An 18,057-nucleotide genomic window follows, 5' to 3' on the forward strand; every position below is an offset into this window, starting at 1 on the left:
GTGCTTTGGCATTTTAAATGTGTATAATGAATACTTTTAGCAGTAGCTTCTGAGTGACATCAAATTGACAACAACAGTTGTCTCTGATGTCACTCAGAAATCCGAGGTGAAAACTATTCCTTTTATTCATTAACTCATCTGCAGTTCTATGTTGGGTATAGCCCCTATTTAATGTTCCTGTACTGCCAACAACTGTGCATGTGTACAAGAGACATGAATCTGCTTCAACCCTAAGCCCCTTCTTACAACTTGGGTCTTGCCACCTCTGTCACCACCACCTTGCCATGGCTCCACCATCCTCCCCCTAATTTTAAACAAAAATATACCTGCCATTCTACCAAACCCTCATGTTGCCCTCAGCATTTACCCTCTCCTGGGTGAATAACAATCACTGCCCTACAATCCCACCCACACCACACTGGAAGTCTCCTAACTCCCTCCCAGATACATTCAATGTCAGGCTCCCTGCCACCCGGCCCCACACACTCTGTGCCTCTACATTTTCCCCACTGAAGACGTGCTCTCTGCTCTTCATTTCGTATAGAGCCGGTGATTTTCTAACAGGCTGTCTGAGAGGCATATCAGTGCAGCTTTCAACCCCTGCCAGCGCAGATCAGGATGGACATGCGGCTGAAAGGGTATGTGGAGGTTAGCAGTGGATTAGGGCAGCCCTTGTTCTTTAACCTTCTGTGTATCTTTGCAGACCAGAAAGAGATAGAAGAAGGCAGCTGAGACCACCAGCTGTCATTTCACTTCTTTGCTTGGGTCTCTGAAGGACATGCATGAAGACAGAAGAGAAGATGTGAGCACTTCTCTTTTTGCGTAGTAGTAGTGGGAAACAGCATTTGTTATCCACTGTTGCTACATCATACCTACGAATAATCAGATTCAGAATCTTGTATTCGCAGTAATGACTTTCTAAGAGATTCAAACATGACAGTGCCGTGTCTGTTAAAGGTTCTAGACCTACTACTGTGAGTTGACAGAATGAGAGTATTATTATCTTTCATAAACCATGAGGAATTTACCTGCCCTCCCGGGAGTGAGACTGGCACATCAACTCTCATAATTGAACTTACAGGCTCCTAGTACATCTCTAAAGTACTTTCCAGATAGTAGTTGAAGGACCCTAATCACAGTCACCCCATGTCAGTAGTTTTTGCAACAATTTAGCAGGTTATCTCAGATTATGGGGTAGCTGCCCAGAAATATAACAAAACTAGTTCTGAAACCTAAAAGCAGCTTTTCCCTTTTCAGTAGACTGAACACTTGACAACGTAGTAAAATACCACTTCTGTTAGCAAATTGGTTTATCCTTATTCAGTTCAGTTTAGTCAGCGTTCAGTTCACAGATGATAACAAAGCCTATTTTGCATCACTGGAGAGCTTCACTCGAAAATACAAAACGTCTGTGTTACATTGTGACTATAGTGTCTAATTGAGCTGTGCACAGGAATATCTGCATGAGAGTCTAGCAGGTCCTTGCCTAATCCAGGCACCATTTAGAGTTTGGAGGATGGGTACTATATCCGGTCGACTGTCTTACAATGCCCATAGGATATAATGGAATCTTAATACATACGTTTGTGACAGCCTAACCCCCTCCACCAAACTCTAAATCAGGCGCTAAGTCTGCATTGAACTGAAACACAGTATTTATGATATGTCTAAGCTGCTGCCTCTGGAGACAATTGAATCCCACTGGAGGTTTCCACTGGAGAAAATTGTTTGCCTTAAGGGCTAGTTTTTCATGACAGTGACATCTAAGCCTGCCACTGAAAACATCACTCATTTTCTCTATGCGTGGTTAGAGTTATACCCTTATTCACTACACCTTCATTTGATCATCATAATTTATCTTCTCATGAACGTTATTAATGTGAGTCCTAACTTAGGTCTCCTTACTTTTTTCTACAGAATGGTATCACCCCCCTGCACGTAGCTTCCAAAAGGGGCAACACAAACATGGTGAAGCTTCTTCTGGAGCGCCAAGGCCAAATAGATGCCAAAACCAGAGTAAGTGTTTGCTTGTTGAGTGTGTTAAATTCTCATCACTGCTTTTGCCTTCTCAGCCTATAAATGCCAACACTGATTAATTCTGTGGAATAATGTAGCAAGAATCCCTTTATCTGATTCGGAATCCTACTGAAGGATGACACTTTTACAGGTAATACATTTGCCAGGTCGTGTGACTTCTAATGGATTGGATGAAAAGAATATGCCATTCAGAACCATCCAAAAATATGGAATTCGCCAGATTTTTTCTATGGATGACAGTAGCACATTGCACTGTATGGCAAACAGGGTATCATGGGAAGCAGTGAAAACAGTAACAACGTCACAGAGTTGTCAGGTCTGTTGCTCTAAGAGGCACACGCTTAACTCACCCCAATTTCACCATGGTGAGAAGGATTTCTGTAGTTATTTTGCTGCGGGTCAGTCGTTGCGGTGATTTATCGTTATTTCCTTTTTTTCTATCATGGAGAGACCCTCACATAGACACTTTGTGGGGTGAACTTACCTCCACCCTTGCTGCATGTGCTGCTGCAACAGCTCCTACTTCTTGCTTGAAATTGTGCATTTCTGTGTGCTGCTTCCCCGTGTTTGCTTTTCCGCTTCTGGTCATGTACCCGGCCTGACTCATAGCCAATCAGCGGCCTCTCCCTGGAGGTCGGATATCTGTGCCACGTCAGCTCCGTCTGTGCAGTTCTATTTAGTCTAGTAAAACTGCAATGGAACCAATATAGCACTTGCTGCAAATATCCTCTTACCAGTTAGAAATTTCTAAGGAGCATCCTAGTAGATGTGCAGTAAAGAAACACATCAAAGAAAAAAAATGTTTACTAGTTCCTAAATCACCTGAAGTATTTGACATAGATTCGTTCACAACCAACCAACACAAAGATCATCAACATTCATACCCTGCAGTACTATATGCTTACATTCATTGGTTTTCTGTGGCTGAACATTGTGTGCTTTGTCTGTTATTGAATTCCCCTTTGTTTTGTTGGGATTGTAATTTATGTGTTGTCCTTGTCCAGTATTTATGACACGTGTTCTTGGTGTCCGTTTTCCTTTTCTCTTGATTTGTATGCCTTATGCTTTGCTATGGCCGTGGGTATGTACTGTAGGGCACCCAGCAGGTATGTTGTTTCATGTTATATGTGTTGTACCCCTGGGTTCTAACACATCACTGGTTTTCCCTACCATGAATCGCTACTAGGAAAAAGACTCGATTCTGACACTTTAAATCAAATTGAAATTGATGGTCCTTGTGTCATTTTTCCACTTTACTAACAGCGTGATATTTCTTCACCTCAACTTTCGCATGCACTTTATCTATCAACTCTTCTTTCTTCCTAGGAAGTGTGCCTTCAGCTAAGTATAAACATATAGTTAGCGTAGCCGAAGGTCTAATCTTTTTTTAATGGAAGTGGAAATGTGGTCTGATAGCCAGTGTGCTGGTTGTGGAAGTAGGGCTGGTGTTGCCAACATAGTTCCGAGCTCAATGCCAGATTTTTGTAATATCCCCATAAATTAAATATTGCTCTGAATGCATCTCATTTATGTGGTCTAGGGCTATCCAGATATTATAGCAGGATCCAACCAGCGTGGACGTGCAGTGGATACTTATGAACAAGGAGTTTAAGTTTCTATTAATGAATTCCACATTTGACAAAATTAGTGTGATCCTGGGCAAGGCACTTTGGGCCAGATGTAGCAAACGTTTAGCGAGTCGCAAACGGCAAAATTTGCCGTTTGCGACTCGCTAAACGCGTATCCCAATGCAGAAATGCATTTTGCGAGTCGTTACCGACTCGCAAAATGCATTTCAGACTCGCAAATAGGAAGGGGTGTTCCCTTCCTATTTGCGAGTCGCATTGGGATGCAATACCATTTGCGACCGCATATGCGGTCGCAAATGGCATCGCAGTTACCATCCACTTCAAGTGGATGGTAACCCAATCGCAAATTGGAAGGGGTCCCCATGGGACCCCTTCCAGTTTGTGACTGGACCCCAAAATATTTTTTCAGGGCAGGGAATGGTCCAAAGGACCACTCCCTGCCCTGAAAAAAAACCGAAACAAAAGGTTTCGTTTTTTTTAAAGTGCAGCTCGTTTTCCTGTTAGGAAAACGGGCTACACTTCAAAAAAAAAAAAACTGCTTTATTGAAAAGCAGGTCGCAAACATGGAGGTCTGCTGACGACAGCAGGCCTCCATGTTAGCGAGTGCCTATACTCGCAATGGGGCCGCAATTTGCGACCCACCTCATGAATATTAATGAGGTGGGTCATTGCGACCCCATTGCGAGTCGCAGTCGGTGTCTGAGACACCGTACTGCATAGCAATTTGCGACTTGCAAATTGCGAGTCGCAGGGACTCGCAATTTGCAAGTCGCAAATTGCCGACTTGCTACATCTGGCCCCAAATCTCCCTGCGCAACATTTTCTTAATGTCAAAACTGCAAGCAGTAGTCTAAATTTAGTATTAAGCAACATATTATTAAGCATTGAAAAAAGCCTCTAGATCTGGCAATGGTTATTTCTTTTTCAGTTTTGTATTGTACACACGTTGTTTAAAGTGATGGCCATATGCTTACAATAGAAATTTGAAAATAAAATAACCATTGGGTGTAATTGTAATAGAACAGTGTGGGTGTTTCTTAGCAGGTAGGTGTACTGAGAATGAATAGTTATCGAAATCCTTTTCCCCACTGATGCATGTCACAGGAATATATTATTATCGTCTTCATGTTCCACCAGTCCTGAGTCCGAATGGCACTTATTTTTAGGTGGATGTGCACATGTGATCAGAAATAAAAGTTAATCACCCATAATACCTCTTTTTGCATTACATTATGAATTTACTGGGACTTAATAGTTCAGTCACTTTTTTACAAATTAGACACAATACGTTTCATTGCTAGAAAGAGTTATAGGTCAGCATATTACACTGCATTCTGAAGTGTCACTCTTTTTATTAATTATGATAAAAAAGTTGTACTTGGACAAAAAGCCACCCTTAAAAAGTTGTGGGTGTGACAAACATACCAGCATTATTAGCTCAGGAAAACCTCGCATCCTCCCTAATTCAGTGAATAACACTGTAAACACAACTCTTCTACACCAGGGCTGTAACACAATTAAGCGCCAAATGTGTTCTAAAATGTAAATAATAAGAAATTATCGAAGGACTGCATGCATTTAAAAGAGCTCCTTAACAGGAAACATAGACCCCCCCATAGTTCCAGCGTCTCCTTGTTTTGGAGAGGTGCCCCTACATCTCTGAGCCATGCCATTGCATGCCTTGCAAAATGCATTCAATGGCATGGAATAAGAAATAGTTAAACGCTCGGGAAAGCCACTTTGCTTTCCCAAGCAAGCCCCTGCAACGTAGGGTAGAAGGGGGAACCCGTCAAGGTGTGCCCATTGAGTCCAAGACCAATGAATATCTGTGCAATCTGAGAGACACTGTGGTCCCTCATCACATTCTTCAGTGGGGGGGGGGGTCCCATCATTTGGTGTTGCGCCACTACCTTAATACCTTGAATACCATAAAAAAGTTTTAAACAACACAATTTCTTGCTGAGCTAAACACATTTTCCTGTGTAACAAAGAAGACATTGAGCCTCATTCAGAGGAGGGTAACAAACTATTGCCAAAAAACAGTGGAAGCCCCCATCTAAAATCTTTGCCTTTCTGCTGCCCTTTTAAGAAGGCTGTGGCAGACACAGAGGCCCAATAGCGAGGCCTCCTTTGTCTCAATCGTGGGGTCCATCATCAGGGATTTTTGAAACCACAGAGAATGATAGTGGCCTGGGCATCTCATCTATTAAGGCCAGTGCACCACCATTTTCATTGGTAACACGAAACAAGCATTTGCAATGCAATTGGTCTCGCGTTTGCACAATTTAGAGCTATTAGCATTATAAGTTCCTAACTGGACTTTTCTTGCCGCATAAATTGAAAATGAAAAGTAAAACAGTTGACATTAGCAAATCAATTCAAAGTACCACGGGCGTGATGAGCGTGAAGGAGAGACACAAAAAGAAAAAGAAAGTCGCTCGCAGTCAAACATATCAGCAAACGTGCAATAATCCATGTAACAGGGTCGGTCACAAGGGCAGTAACAAAACTGCCCCAAGGCGGGACGAACTTGAGGCATTTACCAATGTCATCAAAGGATTTTTGAAAGGCAAGCCCACGAACAAGTGAAAGTGATGGGCATGAGGTGGGCGTGGTTAAAAGCTCGCTTAGATACCAACACATCGGAAAGGCAGAGCTTGTGTGCTGCTATGCTCGACCTAAAAGGACCACCATACACTGCACAGCATTGCCCTCTTTAATTGTTTCAATTGTAACAGAAAACTCTCAGCACTTTAGGTACACTTGTGCAGTGTCTATTGGTGAAGTACACACATTCAGGTACCTTTTCTGGACCCACATATGGTGGCAAACATTTCACCAAGCTGCATAGGGATAGTGTGACTGTGACTGTGGATACCACGTTGAAATATGCTGAGCTATATTATCCTTTGTCTTGGCGGTGTCATCTACTATAGATTGGAGGATTAGAACTTCAAATTAGGCCTTTGTTTTGTCTTTATCATAGTAAACCCTCTTAAAAATTGACTCATTTTAAATCTTAACATGGGGACAAATAGGACTGGGCATAACTTTTCATTTTCGATCCACAGTGCACCATAACAAATGCTCACTAATTCTTGTCCCGTGAATAAACCCAATTTCAAAATGACGTGCAGGAGCAATTATTGCCATTTGGAATCAAGCTGAAAGTGTGTTCAAAGGGAAAATGGACTTATAAAAATTATAGATTTTTTTTTTTGATTAGTCAGCACTTGTCACTTGTAGTAGTGGTTACAAAATCATCTATTTGGTGCTGACTGAGAATGATAAAGTTAAGACTTTTTTGAATGAGTTTAGCTGTTCCGTAGAACACAACCTTGATATCTAGTTCAATGATTGACTATTGCTTCCCATAAACCTATTAATCTTTGGCTCTGATACTTCAGTTGCTAACATCACTGTGATTTTAGCCTTAGCGGTTTTGCAAGACTCTTGTTGTAGTTGCCACATTTTTATTGTTATTTACTGGTTTTTAACATCTCAGTGCCTCTACAGAGATGATGAAGTAAGGGCTGGATGTAGGAGTAGCATGGGAGTCAGGCATGAGTCCACCATGCCTCACCAATGAGAATACAGCTGAAGCAGAGTAGTCTTTCAAATACATCAAATATATCTTAGAAACTCAGGCAGAAGAACTCACTCCAGCAGTCTCCATTAGTATCATTCATCACCTGAAAATCTGCAACCTAGTCATTTGGGTTATCTGTTCATTCTATTTTAACATGTTATCAGTGCTAATGCTGCCCAACTTCAGACCCATTCACACCTTACCTATAGCAAAGGCTCATTATTCTCCTCTGAAGCTGCACTTTTATCGCCTTCTTCCATTGCCTCATCTTGCCAGGTTGTAATTGGGCAGTAGGAAATGGTACTTGCAGAACTTTCTTCGGTTGCAGGCTTGCTCTCTGGTCCGCTTGTATCCGTATAGTGTTGGGATGAAGCGAGCATCTCTCACACGGTCCATTACTCATAGACAGAATCTCCAACCCTGAATTTTTGGGGGTCTCCTGGTGTACCCAAGCCATTCAGAGAAGCCATCTCACCCTTCAACGTCCTAGACGTTGACAGCAGAGGTATGGACATGTGCAGACTAACCAACCCTATTTAAGGACAGTTGCTGCTCAGCTGTAGAGGGGCAGTGGGCAGTGGTCATGCAACTGATGTGCTTAAGACAAGCCTTTTAGTTCCAGTCTGTGCTTAATTAGATCAATGAATATCTTCACTCTATCCAGATGTCATGGATCAGCAGTTGGCATCCCAACCCCAAGTTGTGTTAGGCTTTCATTCTGGCCTATCAATGTCCCACCCCAGACTATGACCTTTTAGAGAACACTGTAGAGCTAAGTAGATTGGTGGCCCTCAGCCACTTTCATCGTATTATTAGGGGGAGGGGTTTACCAATTCGGCCTGTCTCCAGCTCTCTGAAGATTGAGTATAACCGAGTGTGCTCATTTAGTAAAAACAAACCTCTCAAAAAGGGGGCTACAGTATAGATCTTATATTCTGTAAATGCCCCTCACCATCTACAACCTTAGGGTCACAACGGTGTTTTGGATTGGTCATCATTGACCTTTCACTTCCCTTACAAACTCGGAATAAGGGAGCCACCTGTACCTCTTTTACATCAAGTAGCAAGAGAAGGCTTAAAGTTGATATGAAGGTCACACTCAATCTCTTGTTTTGTAGTAGACACCTTTCATAAAATTGACCATTTGGCATGGTCAATAACATTATCTTTCTAGACCATGCCGAAGCCGCTGGGATGGACGGATAAGCCTTCCCATGGTTCACATCCTTCCTGTCAAATCAGTCACAATCAATATTGCGTGCCTGCTTCACTTTGCTAATGTGGTGTCCACTCCCCGAGTCCTGCAGGCAAGAGCGCTGGAACTAGGTGTGCAGAAGGTGCTGTAGCACCCGAACATTACATGGAGAGAGTTCAGGAGGGCAAGAGCCTTAATGAGGCCTTTTGCAGTATCTCAGTCTTGCAAATTCATGAGTGTTCAAACAGTGAAATTACAGTAGAGTCTGGGGAACTATCACTTACAAGATGCTGCTAATTCTTCTGTGCATTTTATTTGTTTTTTCCGTTTGTGAAGACCTTTTGTAACTTGTTTTAAGTCACATTCTTGATGGAAGCTAACAGAACATGACAGGAAAAGCCTATATTTGAATGATTGTCAACTGTTTCCCAGCGCACATAGATAAATGGGGTTTGATAACTTTCTTCCTATTTTTTACGGACATTTCAAAATGAATGACGAAAATTGGAAGTACATTTACTCTTTATGATGAACTGTAAAGGGCCCGAGATTCAAATAATGCTACAAAATGTGCAATACCTGTATTTCTTATAACATGCAAACTTAAAAAACCACACATACATTATTATTATTTGATGACTTATTTTTAGTTGGAACTGACAACCTTCAGGCCCACAAATCATTGTATTTTTTACATCATAGCCAGGTTTAATATACTGCAGTAGAATGTTGACTGTCTACACTCTTGGTATTGAGGTTCCTTTAACAGTTTGACATTGTTTTCGGTGTATTCTGGGCCAGGGTATGCTATAAAAGGCTGAGTTACACCATGTTTTTGAAGAAGACGTTTAATTATGGTTTTCATCTTTACACATTCGAGATGCAGTGGCTTCTCAATAGCAGCTATATCAACTCTCCATTCTTTACATTCAGACTTTTCATATTTGCCTTAAACACTGACAAACCACCAAACAAGCACTGGAAAAGCAAGTAGGTCTCACTTTGTAAACACATTAGCTCACCTTTTGGCTTTGTTAATGCTTGTTGCCAATCCTAAACAAAATCGGGGAAAAGAAAAAGAATGCTTGTTGCCGATGCTGAACAGCATCAACAACCCCCCCCAACAAAAAAAAAGCAGTCCTCCATAATGATGTATGTGCATGCATGCATTATCACACATATTTAAAGTATACATCAAGATGCTGCTGCAATTTTTTCTATTTACGGTTCCAAGATAACAGACATATCTTAGAGCAGTAAATTAAAAAACAAAAGGGGCATGCATTTTTTTTAGAAACAAGTGGCCCAGTACCGAATTGCAGTTACGAGGCCCTCAAAAAAAGAATGTAAAATTGAATTAAAAGAACGTGATGGGGAGGTGGAAGTAATGAAACAGAGATGGTCAATGCCACCTAGCGGTGGAAGCAACAAGGAGCACATAGGAATGTGGAAGCAATAGAGGAGCTGGGGAGGTTAGAGAACACTCACAAAAAACTGAGCAGAACAGGGAGCAACACGTAGAGCATGGGGGCAGGAATGTGAGGTAGGAAATAGCATATGAGGAATGGGCAAGACAACTCATGACCTTCAATGGAGTGCTAAAAAAAGAGAAAGTAGTTCCCTGATGTTAGCCCTTGAAGGATCCAAGCCATTCAATCAAAGGGGTGTTAAAGAAGTCAGACTCCACAGAAGGTACAAACACATGAAGAGGAAGGTAAGTCATAGAATGAAAAACAAGCACATGAGAATGACAAGCAAGCCAACTGATGATAAGCAGTAGGCTGCCCAAAGCCCACTCAAAGTATTGGCATTGTACGCAATAGTTTTTCACAGTAGATAACCAAAAGCTTCCTGTACGCAAAATCTAAAAGGGGTATCTTTGCCCCCTTTTTGCACTTTACACATTCTGAGTTGGTATTAGTAGGGTTTAAGGCTCGACATGCTTAGATGGGGCAAATATACTCTAGTTTTTAGTACAATAAAATTATAGAAACATAATCTAATCAAGCTCAGATGCACAAGTATTGATTGACTAAAAGTTACTTATGTTAAAAACAATGATAGATTAGATAAGCAAATGAGAAGTTATTTAACTGAAAATAACACAAGTCAAAGAATACACATTTATCACAAAACTCTTGTGATTTTAAGTGGGTAGATAAGAGTGCTTTAGAGGATAGTCAAGTGTAAGGGGATCCAGCTCTTCCTCTGAAGGAAACTGGACATCCACTGTTCACCTTGGCAGCCAAAGGTATGAGCCGTGGCTAAATTGCAGGTTGACAACGCCTTTGCTCAGTGAGGGCTCTATGCTTTAAGGACACAGCTCATCAAAGCTTTGTTAGCGCTTATACGTATGACATAGCATAGAACACAGACCTTTACTCCGTTTGCATCTGCCTGCAATAGGGGCAGCAGACCACAACCTCACACACTAAGTAATGAAAAGAAAATGTAGTGTACTGGCCAGGTTTCTGGCCTTCGGATTTGTAGGCTTGGATTCGAATCCTTATTTTGTCCAAACGCTGTGGGACAATATTAATTATCATAACTAAACCTACTATGAACATGAAAACAAAACGCCTTTTTAATGAAATCGCCCATCATATTCTGATTTGTGTAGTCTCTTATCAACAGAATCCCACGCAGCATCTACATTTTTGAACAGTGCCTTGCTGAGCAAATAATTGCAAAAAACGTATTATTCTACTGCTGAATGTTCTGATACTTAGTTCTGTAGTGTAGCCCGTTAATCTGAAATAGTCAGGAGATATTATTTTGGAAGGCATTATTTCTTAGTTCAGTGCTCTGTGGTGCATTATTCTAGTGCATTCCTACTGTTGCTCCTTTGTGTGCTTCATTCTGTGCAGTGTTACTGATACCAGTATTATTAGTGGTCCAGACTGCATTTCAATGTATTTTTACCCCACCATGTTACTCCTTATTAGCCGTTATTCCTTCCTGGCATCTTAATTACAATATGAGTTGCTTGTTCTGTGTGTCAATGTTTCAGATGCTTGCTTCAAAAAATGTGCGAAGGGCAAAACATTGTTCAGACTGATGTCATGCTGTGTTAACAAAATAAGAATGGGAGGAAACTATTTCTTATTTTTTTTAATTTAAAGTTTTAACAAGTCAATTTGCTCAATGTTTTACTTCTTGCATGAGAAAAATAGTTCTAAATCATTTAAATGTATTTTTCCTAAAGAAAATGTTATTCATGAACTGGCATCTATGTGGCAATATGTCTTTTAGCCATGGAAAACATGATATTCTGGTATATATTCATATCTTTCGCAATAGATTCACAAACTTGTTGCTGGTGGAAATATATATAGAATGAACTGGAGAAAAATGAATCTCCTCCATTCTCTATTACACACGCAGGAGAATATTGCAAACTTGATTTTTACATCGTTGCAAACCATTTGTTTTATTCTTCTTATTCTGTCTTTAAACTAGACCTTTCTCTTCCAAAGTTAGTCCCTGCGTTGACTTTTGAGTGATGGTTTTGTAGATTTTATTAGCTTCACTGAGACAATTCGATTCAGAATGTGCCCACTATCGATTATCAGGCCATAATATACCTCAAGTGTACGAATCTTATTTACATTTTGAGTAATGTGTATTTCAGAATGCACCGTGGACCCAACTCTCTCTTGCCGAAGGAGTTTTTCCTCAAATGCTGCGCACGATTTGGTACAGCAAGATTTTTCCTAACCTCCATGAACGTAAAGACTTAATCCCATTAGCCAGCACTCAAATTTAGAAAATGCTTCCATGTCCACTGACTGCAGGATTATCCACTTCACCATTTTATTTGATTCATCCGTTCAGCTCCTGTGTAGCCTTATCTGGTCCTTTGAGTTCAGACTGTAGCGTATGCTGTTGACGTTCAGCTGTTACTGAAAATCGTCGTACCACTATAGAAGTGTTTGTTCGGCCTCCAGAGAAGCTTGTCCAGAGATGTTTTAGAACTAAATGAAGAAGAAACAGAGATCCTGACAATAAATGGTCATACCGGTTACTAGACGTCTATTTTGGGGTCCGTGAAACTCAGCCCAATCCCGATTTCAGTAGTGAAAGTCAATAACCTGGGCATCCCAGTTGATAAAGAACTCTCTTTTCTGTAACAAACTCAGAATGTCTTTTCGAGAAGTTTCATTCTACTGAAAATGTTGAAAAAAATATTTCATTTTCTTCTTCCGGAATAGAGGTGCCTGGCCGGTTTCTTAACCCATCTGGACTACTGTAGTGCACTCTCCCAGAACCATGTCTCTCTAAGCTTCAAACTCTTCCAAAATATGTCGCTAAAATGGGTGGGTGGCCTACGGCGATCTGACCACACTGCACAGACTCGTCACTACCTGCAGTAGCCGTCAGTTAAACAGAAAATTCAAATCAACGTGCTATAACGGATAACCAGGATATTCTATAGCACTGGGACCGCCTTTTTATCTTGCAAGATGACCTTCTATAGGACAGCTAGACCTCTGTGCTCTTGCTGCCGTAGGGTCGGTAAGGACAGGTCAGCATAGGAGGAGCACCATGAAGCAGGCTCACCATAGGAGCCGCTCCAGAGTCCGCACCACTGGACCAATACCACCAGGCCTATCCAGTTTTAGTACACGTGACCAACCATTATGACCCGAGTGCCGAAGTCTAAGTAAACCCTGCGGTTTCGATTTGAAGTATTAAAACATGTGAGTTTGATAAATTTTTTGTGAGAATAAATGCTAAGCTAACTGCACATTGTGCAACTTCTTTTATTGCAATGACAATTATATCCTGAACATTCCAACCCCCTTAGCCACATTCCCATGCTCGAAATCCTACCCAAATCTCCTATTCAGTTGTTCCACAAGCCAGGTTAATGTGCCAGTTGTAAGTCTTCTCTTTAGCCTCTTTCTTACACTTTCAACTGTTCCTGTAGGAGTGCCACTCAAATTGCCTTAGGCAATGCAGCTACTTTGCTTTGTATGGGGAAATATAGTCATATCACAGATTGTGAGATCGTGCTCCCTATTAAATGTGTGTGATAAACAGGGCTCGATGGCCAATGTTGCCATCAAACTTCTGTCTAGATGGAACTGCTTTGAATGCTTTCATATCGGAAGACCCCAGGAAACGGACAGCGATGGTTTGTTGGCTACAGACTGATGAAACCTTGAGTCATGGGGAGCACACGTCATTCTTATGTTGTCTCCCATGTAGGTCACTGGTTAGAACTGAAGCAGCATCGATGAATGGTCCATCCAGACACGAGATCCCCCTGCAGCAGATGATCAATAGGGGCTGGAAAGGATAATGAGGGGAAAGGAAGTAGCTGATAGTCACTGTACAATTGTGCAGGGTGTGAATTGGAGGAAATGTGATAATTCGAGGCTCCGTCACATTTCCAAAAGCAAATTTATCATCGCTGCTCCCTATCTTACCTTCCATAAGCGTGCATCTTTTACTTGCCTCGTGCCTACAAAAAATGTGCAAAGCCTATTATCGTGATTAGTCCAGATGAGATGGTTCTAAAATACCACAGACGACACAGGTGTTTAAAATAACAAAAACCCGTAAACCATTGAAAACAAGTATAAAAGAAAAATCTGTTAAACCAATATGTTCTTTATTTCAAAGATTGGTGTATGGAACTGAAAAATATTATACCTAATTTTGCAAGCATTAATTGCACAATTGATGTCAGCAGTCTATCCCTTTACTTTTGATTGCAGCTATTCAAGTCAACCTTATAAGAGATCTGATGTGCTAGTATTCTAGCATTGTTAATGCTGACTCCACTGCATTTATGCTTAGGTGTTAGTATCTGGGTTTGTTAGCAGCCCTTCACCTTGAAACATATGACATATGATGTATGGAATATTTGTGCATTTCAAATGATAATCTAAAATAAACGAGGCTAAGTAGAAGTAAAATGAAATTTCAGGTACAACCCCTTGCTGCTGGGTAGCTAAGTTCATGCTCTAACAAAAAACACTTTCAACATGCATGTGTACTAATTGATTTTGAGAGCGGGATATATGAATTAAAAAATGTGTAGTTTATTGCGCACATTCTGTTTCATAGTGTGACATGTTTTATGAAGTTGCAGTACTGAGAACATAGGATGCTTTACACTGAACTCTTTAGAGCACATCATAATGCAGCAAGATAAGATTTGATCAGAATACCAACTACAAAATTTGCAAACCTGTAAATTTATCATACTCATAATATTGACTACCACTATACTTTCAAGGTAATTGTAGCATTTGCTCCATACTTAAATATCTTGAAGGTATATATATCTTCTAGGTTACGTTAAGAATGAAACATTTCCTAGCTATCATAATGGAAAGTTTCGATTCCATTAAGGACACAGAGGCGAGGATTATGCTTAACTTTCTCCTCTTTAATAAACTGCAACATAAACAGATAGATTAACAATAAAAAACGACTGATCCCATGAAGCTCTGGGTATCAGTGAAGTAAAGAAAAGAATATACAATGAAACAGCAGTTAATATGGAGTAATCATTCAGCATTAAACAGTCCCAAATATAGTCCATCGTTAGTGATATGTTTTAATCATCCTGTTAACTGTGTCGGATCCTAAGAAGCGGTAACAACATAATATTAGAGAAAGACGCTTGAATAATTACAAAGAAAAATCTTGCAGGACAAAAAAACAGAGCTATAATAATATGTTCAACATATTAGATATTAGTATTGTAAAACAAGTTAAAGAAAAGGGATGGCAATACTTACTGGTAACAGGGAGGGATCATGAAGATGATTGTGTGGGATAATCCTCGCCTCCATGTCCTTAATAAAATTGAAACTTTTTGTTACGATAGATAGGAAATTTTTCATTCAGTGTCAGGACAGGAGGTGAGAATTATGCCAGTTTAAAGGTTATCCACTACAAGCAGAGCCATGTCAATTACTGGTTTAAAATAAAATCTTTTAAAAGTAGAATCTGAAGACCAGTCAACAGCATTTATAATATCCTCCAAGTGAGGTCCTTAAGAGAACGCCATGGCTCTGCAAGTGGAATGAGAACCAGAAAGGGACAAATCAATTCCTGCTTCATGCATTACGCAACGTACCCAATGAGTAGTAGTTGGAGAACATACTGCACTATGCAGTTTTCTGAGGAAAATGAGTAGTTGACATTCACCTAGAGGACGGATGTCCATAGACATTTCTTCATATGCTTTAAGGCATTGTACAACACATAACGTGGGTAAATCTGGAAAAGCAGGAAAATAAATCACTCTAGTGTTACATTTTTCTCCCCTACTAGCCATGAAAGGAACCCGAGAAGGAGAAAATGCTCTACTGGAAATATCCACTGCACGGACATCTGAAATCCTTCTACATGAAATCAGGCATAGAAGCATAGCTAACTTAGCCGAAAGTTCCTTCTTTGACAAATTTTGGTTATGTTTCCAGGATAAAATAAGCTTATTACTAGATTAACATCCCAAAGGGTGGAATAACAAGGCTCTGGAGAAGGGGCAGTCTGATTCCTCGCAGAAGACGACACACAAGATGATGCTCTCCTAAAGAAGAACCATTTAACATAGAATGACCAGCAGAAATGGCTGATCTGAAAGTTTTGATCGAGTGATAAGCTAATCCTTCAGTAACTAAACTGGCTAAGAAATTGATGACCTCTACTACATCAGTGTCGACAGGATTGAGACCCCATCGCAAAGACCAGTGGGACCAGCAAGACCATGCAGACTTGTAGCATTTAGAGGTGCTGGGAGCCCAGGCCTTTTAGAGGAGGTTCTCAGCTTGGACCGAAAGGCTAGGGATCGACCAATGTCCCCTGAAATTCTCCACGCCATTAGAGAGAGAGAGAGATCCTTCTAGAACCATTTGATGGGGCATATGGTCCGGATTGAGGAGAATGGTCGGAAATAGGGGGAGTCGGAATGAAAAATCCCAAGAAAGTTCCAGAAGAACTGGAAACCAAATGAGAGACCTCCAAATTGGTGTAATCAGGACAATTTTGATTTTTTGGGGACAAACTTGGGTGGATGTTCGAGTGATCTTTGCAAAGGGAGGGAAAGCATAACCACTCTCTGGACTCCAGTCCTTGAGAAAAGCATCTGTGGCATCCGCCAGGTGATACAGTTTCCAGCTGAAGAATCTGTGAAGTTGATGGTCTTACCTTGAGGCAAAGAGATCTACAGTGAAAGGGCCCCATTGCTTTTGGAGACTAGAACATCTTTTTGGATGTAGTTTCCACAGACTGGAATCTCATAGGTGTCTGGATTGGAAATCCACAACCTGATTGTCTTGACCAGAAAGGTATTCTGCTGCCACAGAAATTTGTTGATCCAGACAATTATGCTAAAAACTGGTTGCAAGATCGGAAAGTGCTTTGGAATGAGTACCCCCAAGGTGATTGACATAATGAACAGCTGAAACATTGTCCATCTTGAGGAGGATAGATGTTTGAATAGAGTCTTTGGTCCAACATTGGGTGGCAAAAGAACCAACTAAAACCTCCAGACAATTTATATGTAACTTTTGGTTGTCTGGAGACCAAACCTCTCTTGTGGAAAATTCTCTACACCATGTGGCCCAACCTGACTTTCTGGCATCTGACTCTATGATAAGGTTTGGTGCTGAGCCAAAAATTGCTCAGCCATTCCAAGCATCCATATGGGAGAGCCGCTAGCAAAGTTCCTAACAAACTTCCTATGATAGGAAAATCATGTGAGAAACGATAGACCCTTGCGAAGATGTGCAGCTTTTAGTCATTGCAGACCCTGATAAAGAAGAGGGCAGGAAATATCGCCTGGATGGAGGAAGAGAGGAAACCTACCAAATGAGCTATTTGCGGAAGCAAAACCTGATGCCTGGATAGAGTACGTCTCAACTCGTGAAGGTTTTTGACATTTTTCAAGAAGGAAGGCTTAGAGTGACTGAAACCGTATCTATGATGAAGCCTAGAAAGACTGCTTTTTGAGAAGGAACCAGCAGGGATTTTAACTCATTTATCATGAAATCGAGTTGCTGAAGCAAGTTGACAGTAAGCTGTAGATGAAGCAACAACTTTCGAGGGCATTGATCTAAAATAAGAATGTCGTCTAAGTAAATGATAAGGTGAATCCCTTGTGCTCTGATATGTTCCACCACTGGTTTGAGAACCTTGGTGAAACACCACGGGGTGGAGGATAAACTGAAAGGAAGGGTGGTAAACTCATAAGTTTGTTGATGCCAAATAAATTGGAGAAAATGTCTGTGAGGCAGAAAAATTTGAATTGGCAATTATGCATCCTTTAGGTCGAGACGAGCTAGCCAATCTAGTGGATGCAAAACATTGTGAAGGAGGTGAAAACCCTCCATTTTGAAATGTCGATAGATTAACGATTTGTTTAAGTCTTGAAGATTGATCACTGGTCTCTGACCCCATCAGCTTTGTAGATTAGAAAGAGATTGTTGATGAAACCACGTGGGTGAGGTTGAGTTGGACATATAGCACCTTCTCTAATAATGCCGTGACCTATGAGCCTACCAGAGTGTGAGAGGAAAAGAGAATAGGACAAAGGGGAAGATGTTATGTGGGAGTGCCAAGAAGCTCTATGTGAAAAGCTCTACAATTTGCAGGACTCATGCATCCCTTGTGATTGTTTCCCAAAC

General features: G+C 40.9%; 1 protein-coding gene across 33 annotated transcripts in view; it reads left to right on the forward strand.

The window, feature by feature from the left end:
- Positions 1-18,057, forward strand: part of ANK2 (ankyrin 2) — a 1,630,948-nt gene that overhangs the window by 1,131,486 nt on the left and 481,405 nt on the right. For all 33 annotated transcript variants that reach the window (XM_069241684.1, XM_069241892.1, XM_069241902.1 and 30 more), the window contains one exon: positions 1,918-2,016. In XM_069241684.1, the coding sequence (XP_069097785.1) occupies positions 1,918-2,016 (99 nt within the window). The remainder of the gene's footprint in view (positions 1-1,917; positions 2,017-18,057) is intronic.

Source organism: Pleurodeles waltl, chromosome 1_2, assembly GCF_031143425.1.
Source record: "Pleurodeles waltl isolate 20211129_DDA chromosome 1_2, aPleWal1.hap1.20221129, whole genome shotgun sequence".
Classification (NCBI taxonomy): Eukaryota; Metazoa; Chordata; class Amphibia; order Caudata; family Salamandridae; genus Pleurodeles; species Pleurodeles waltl.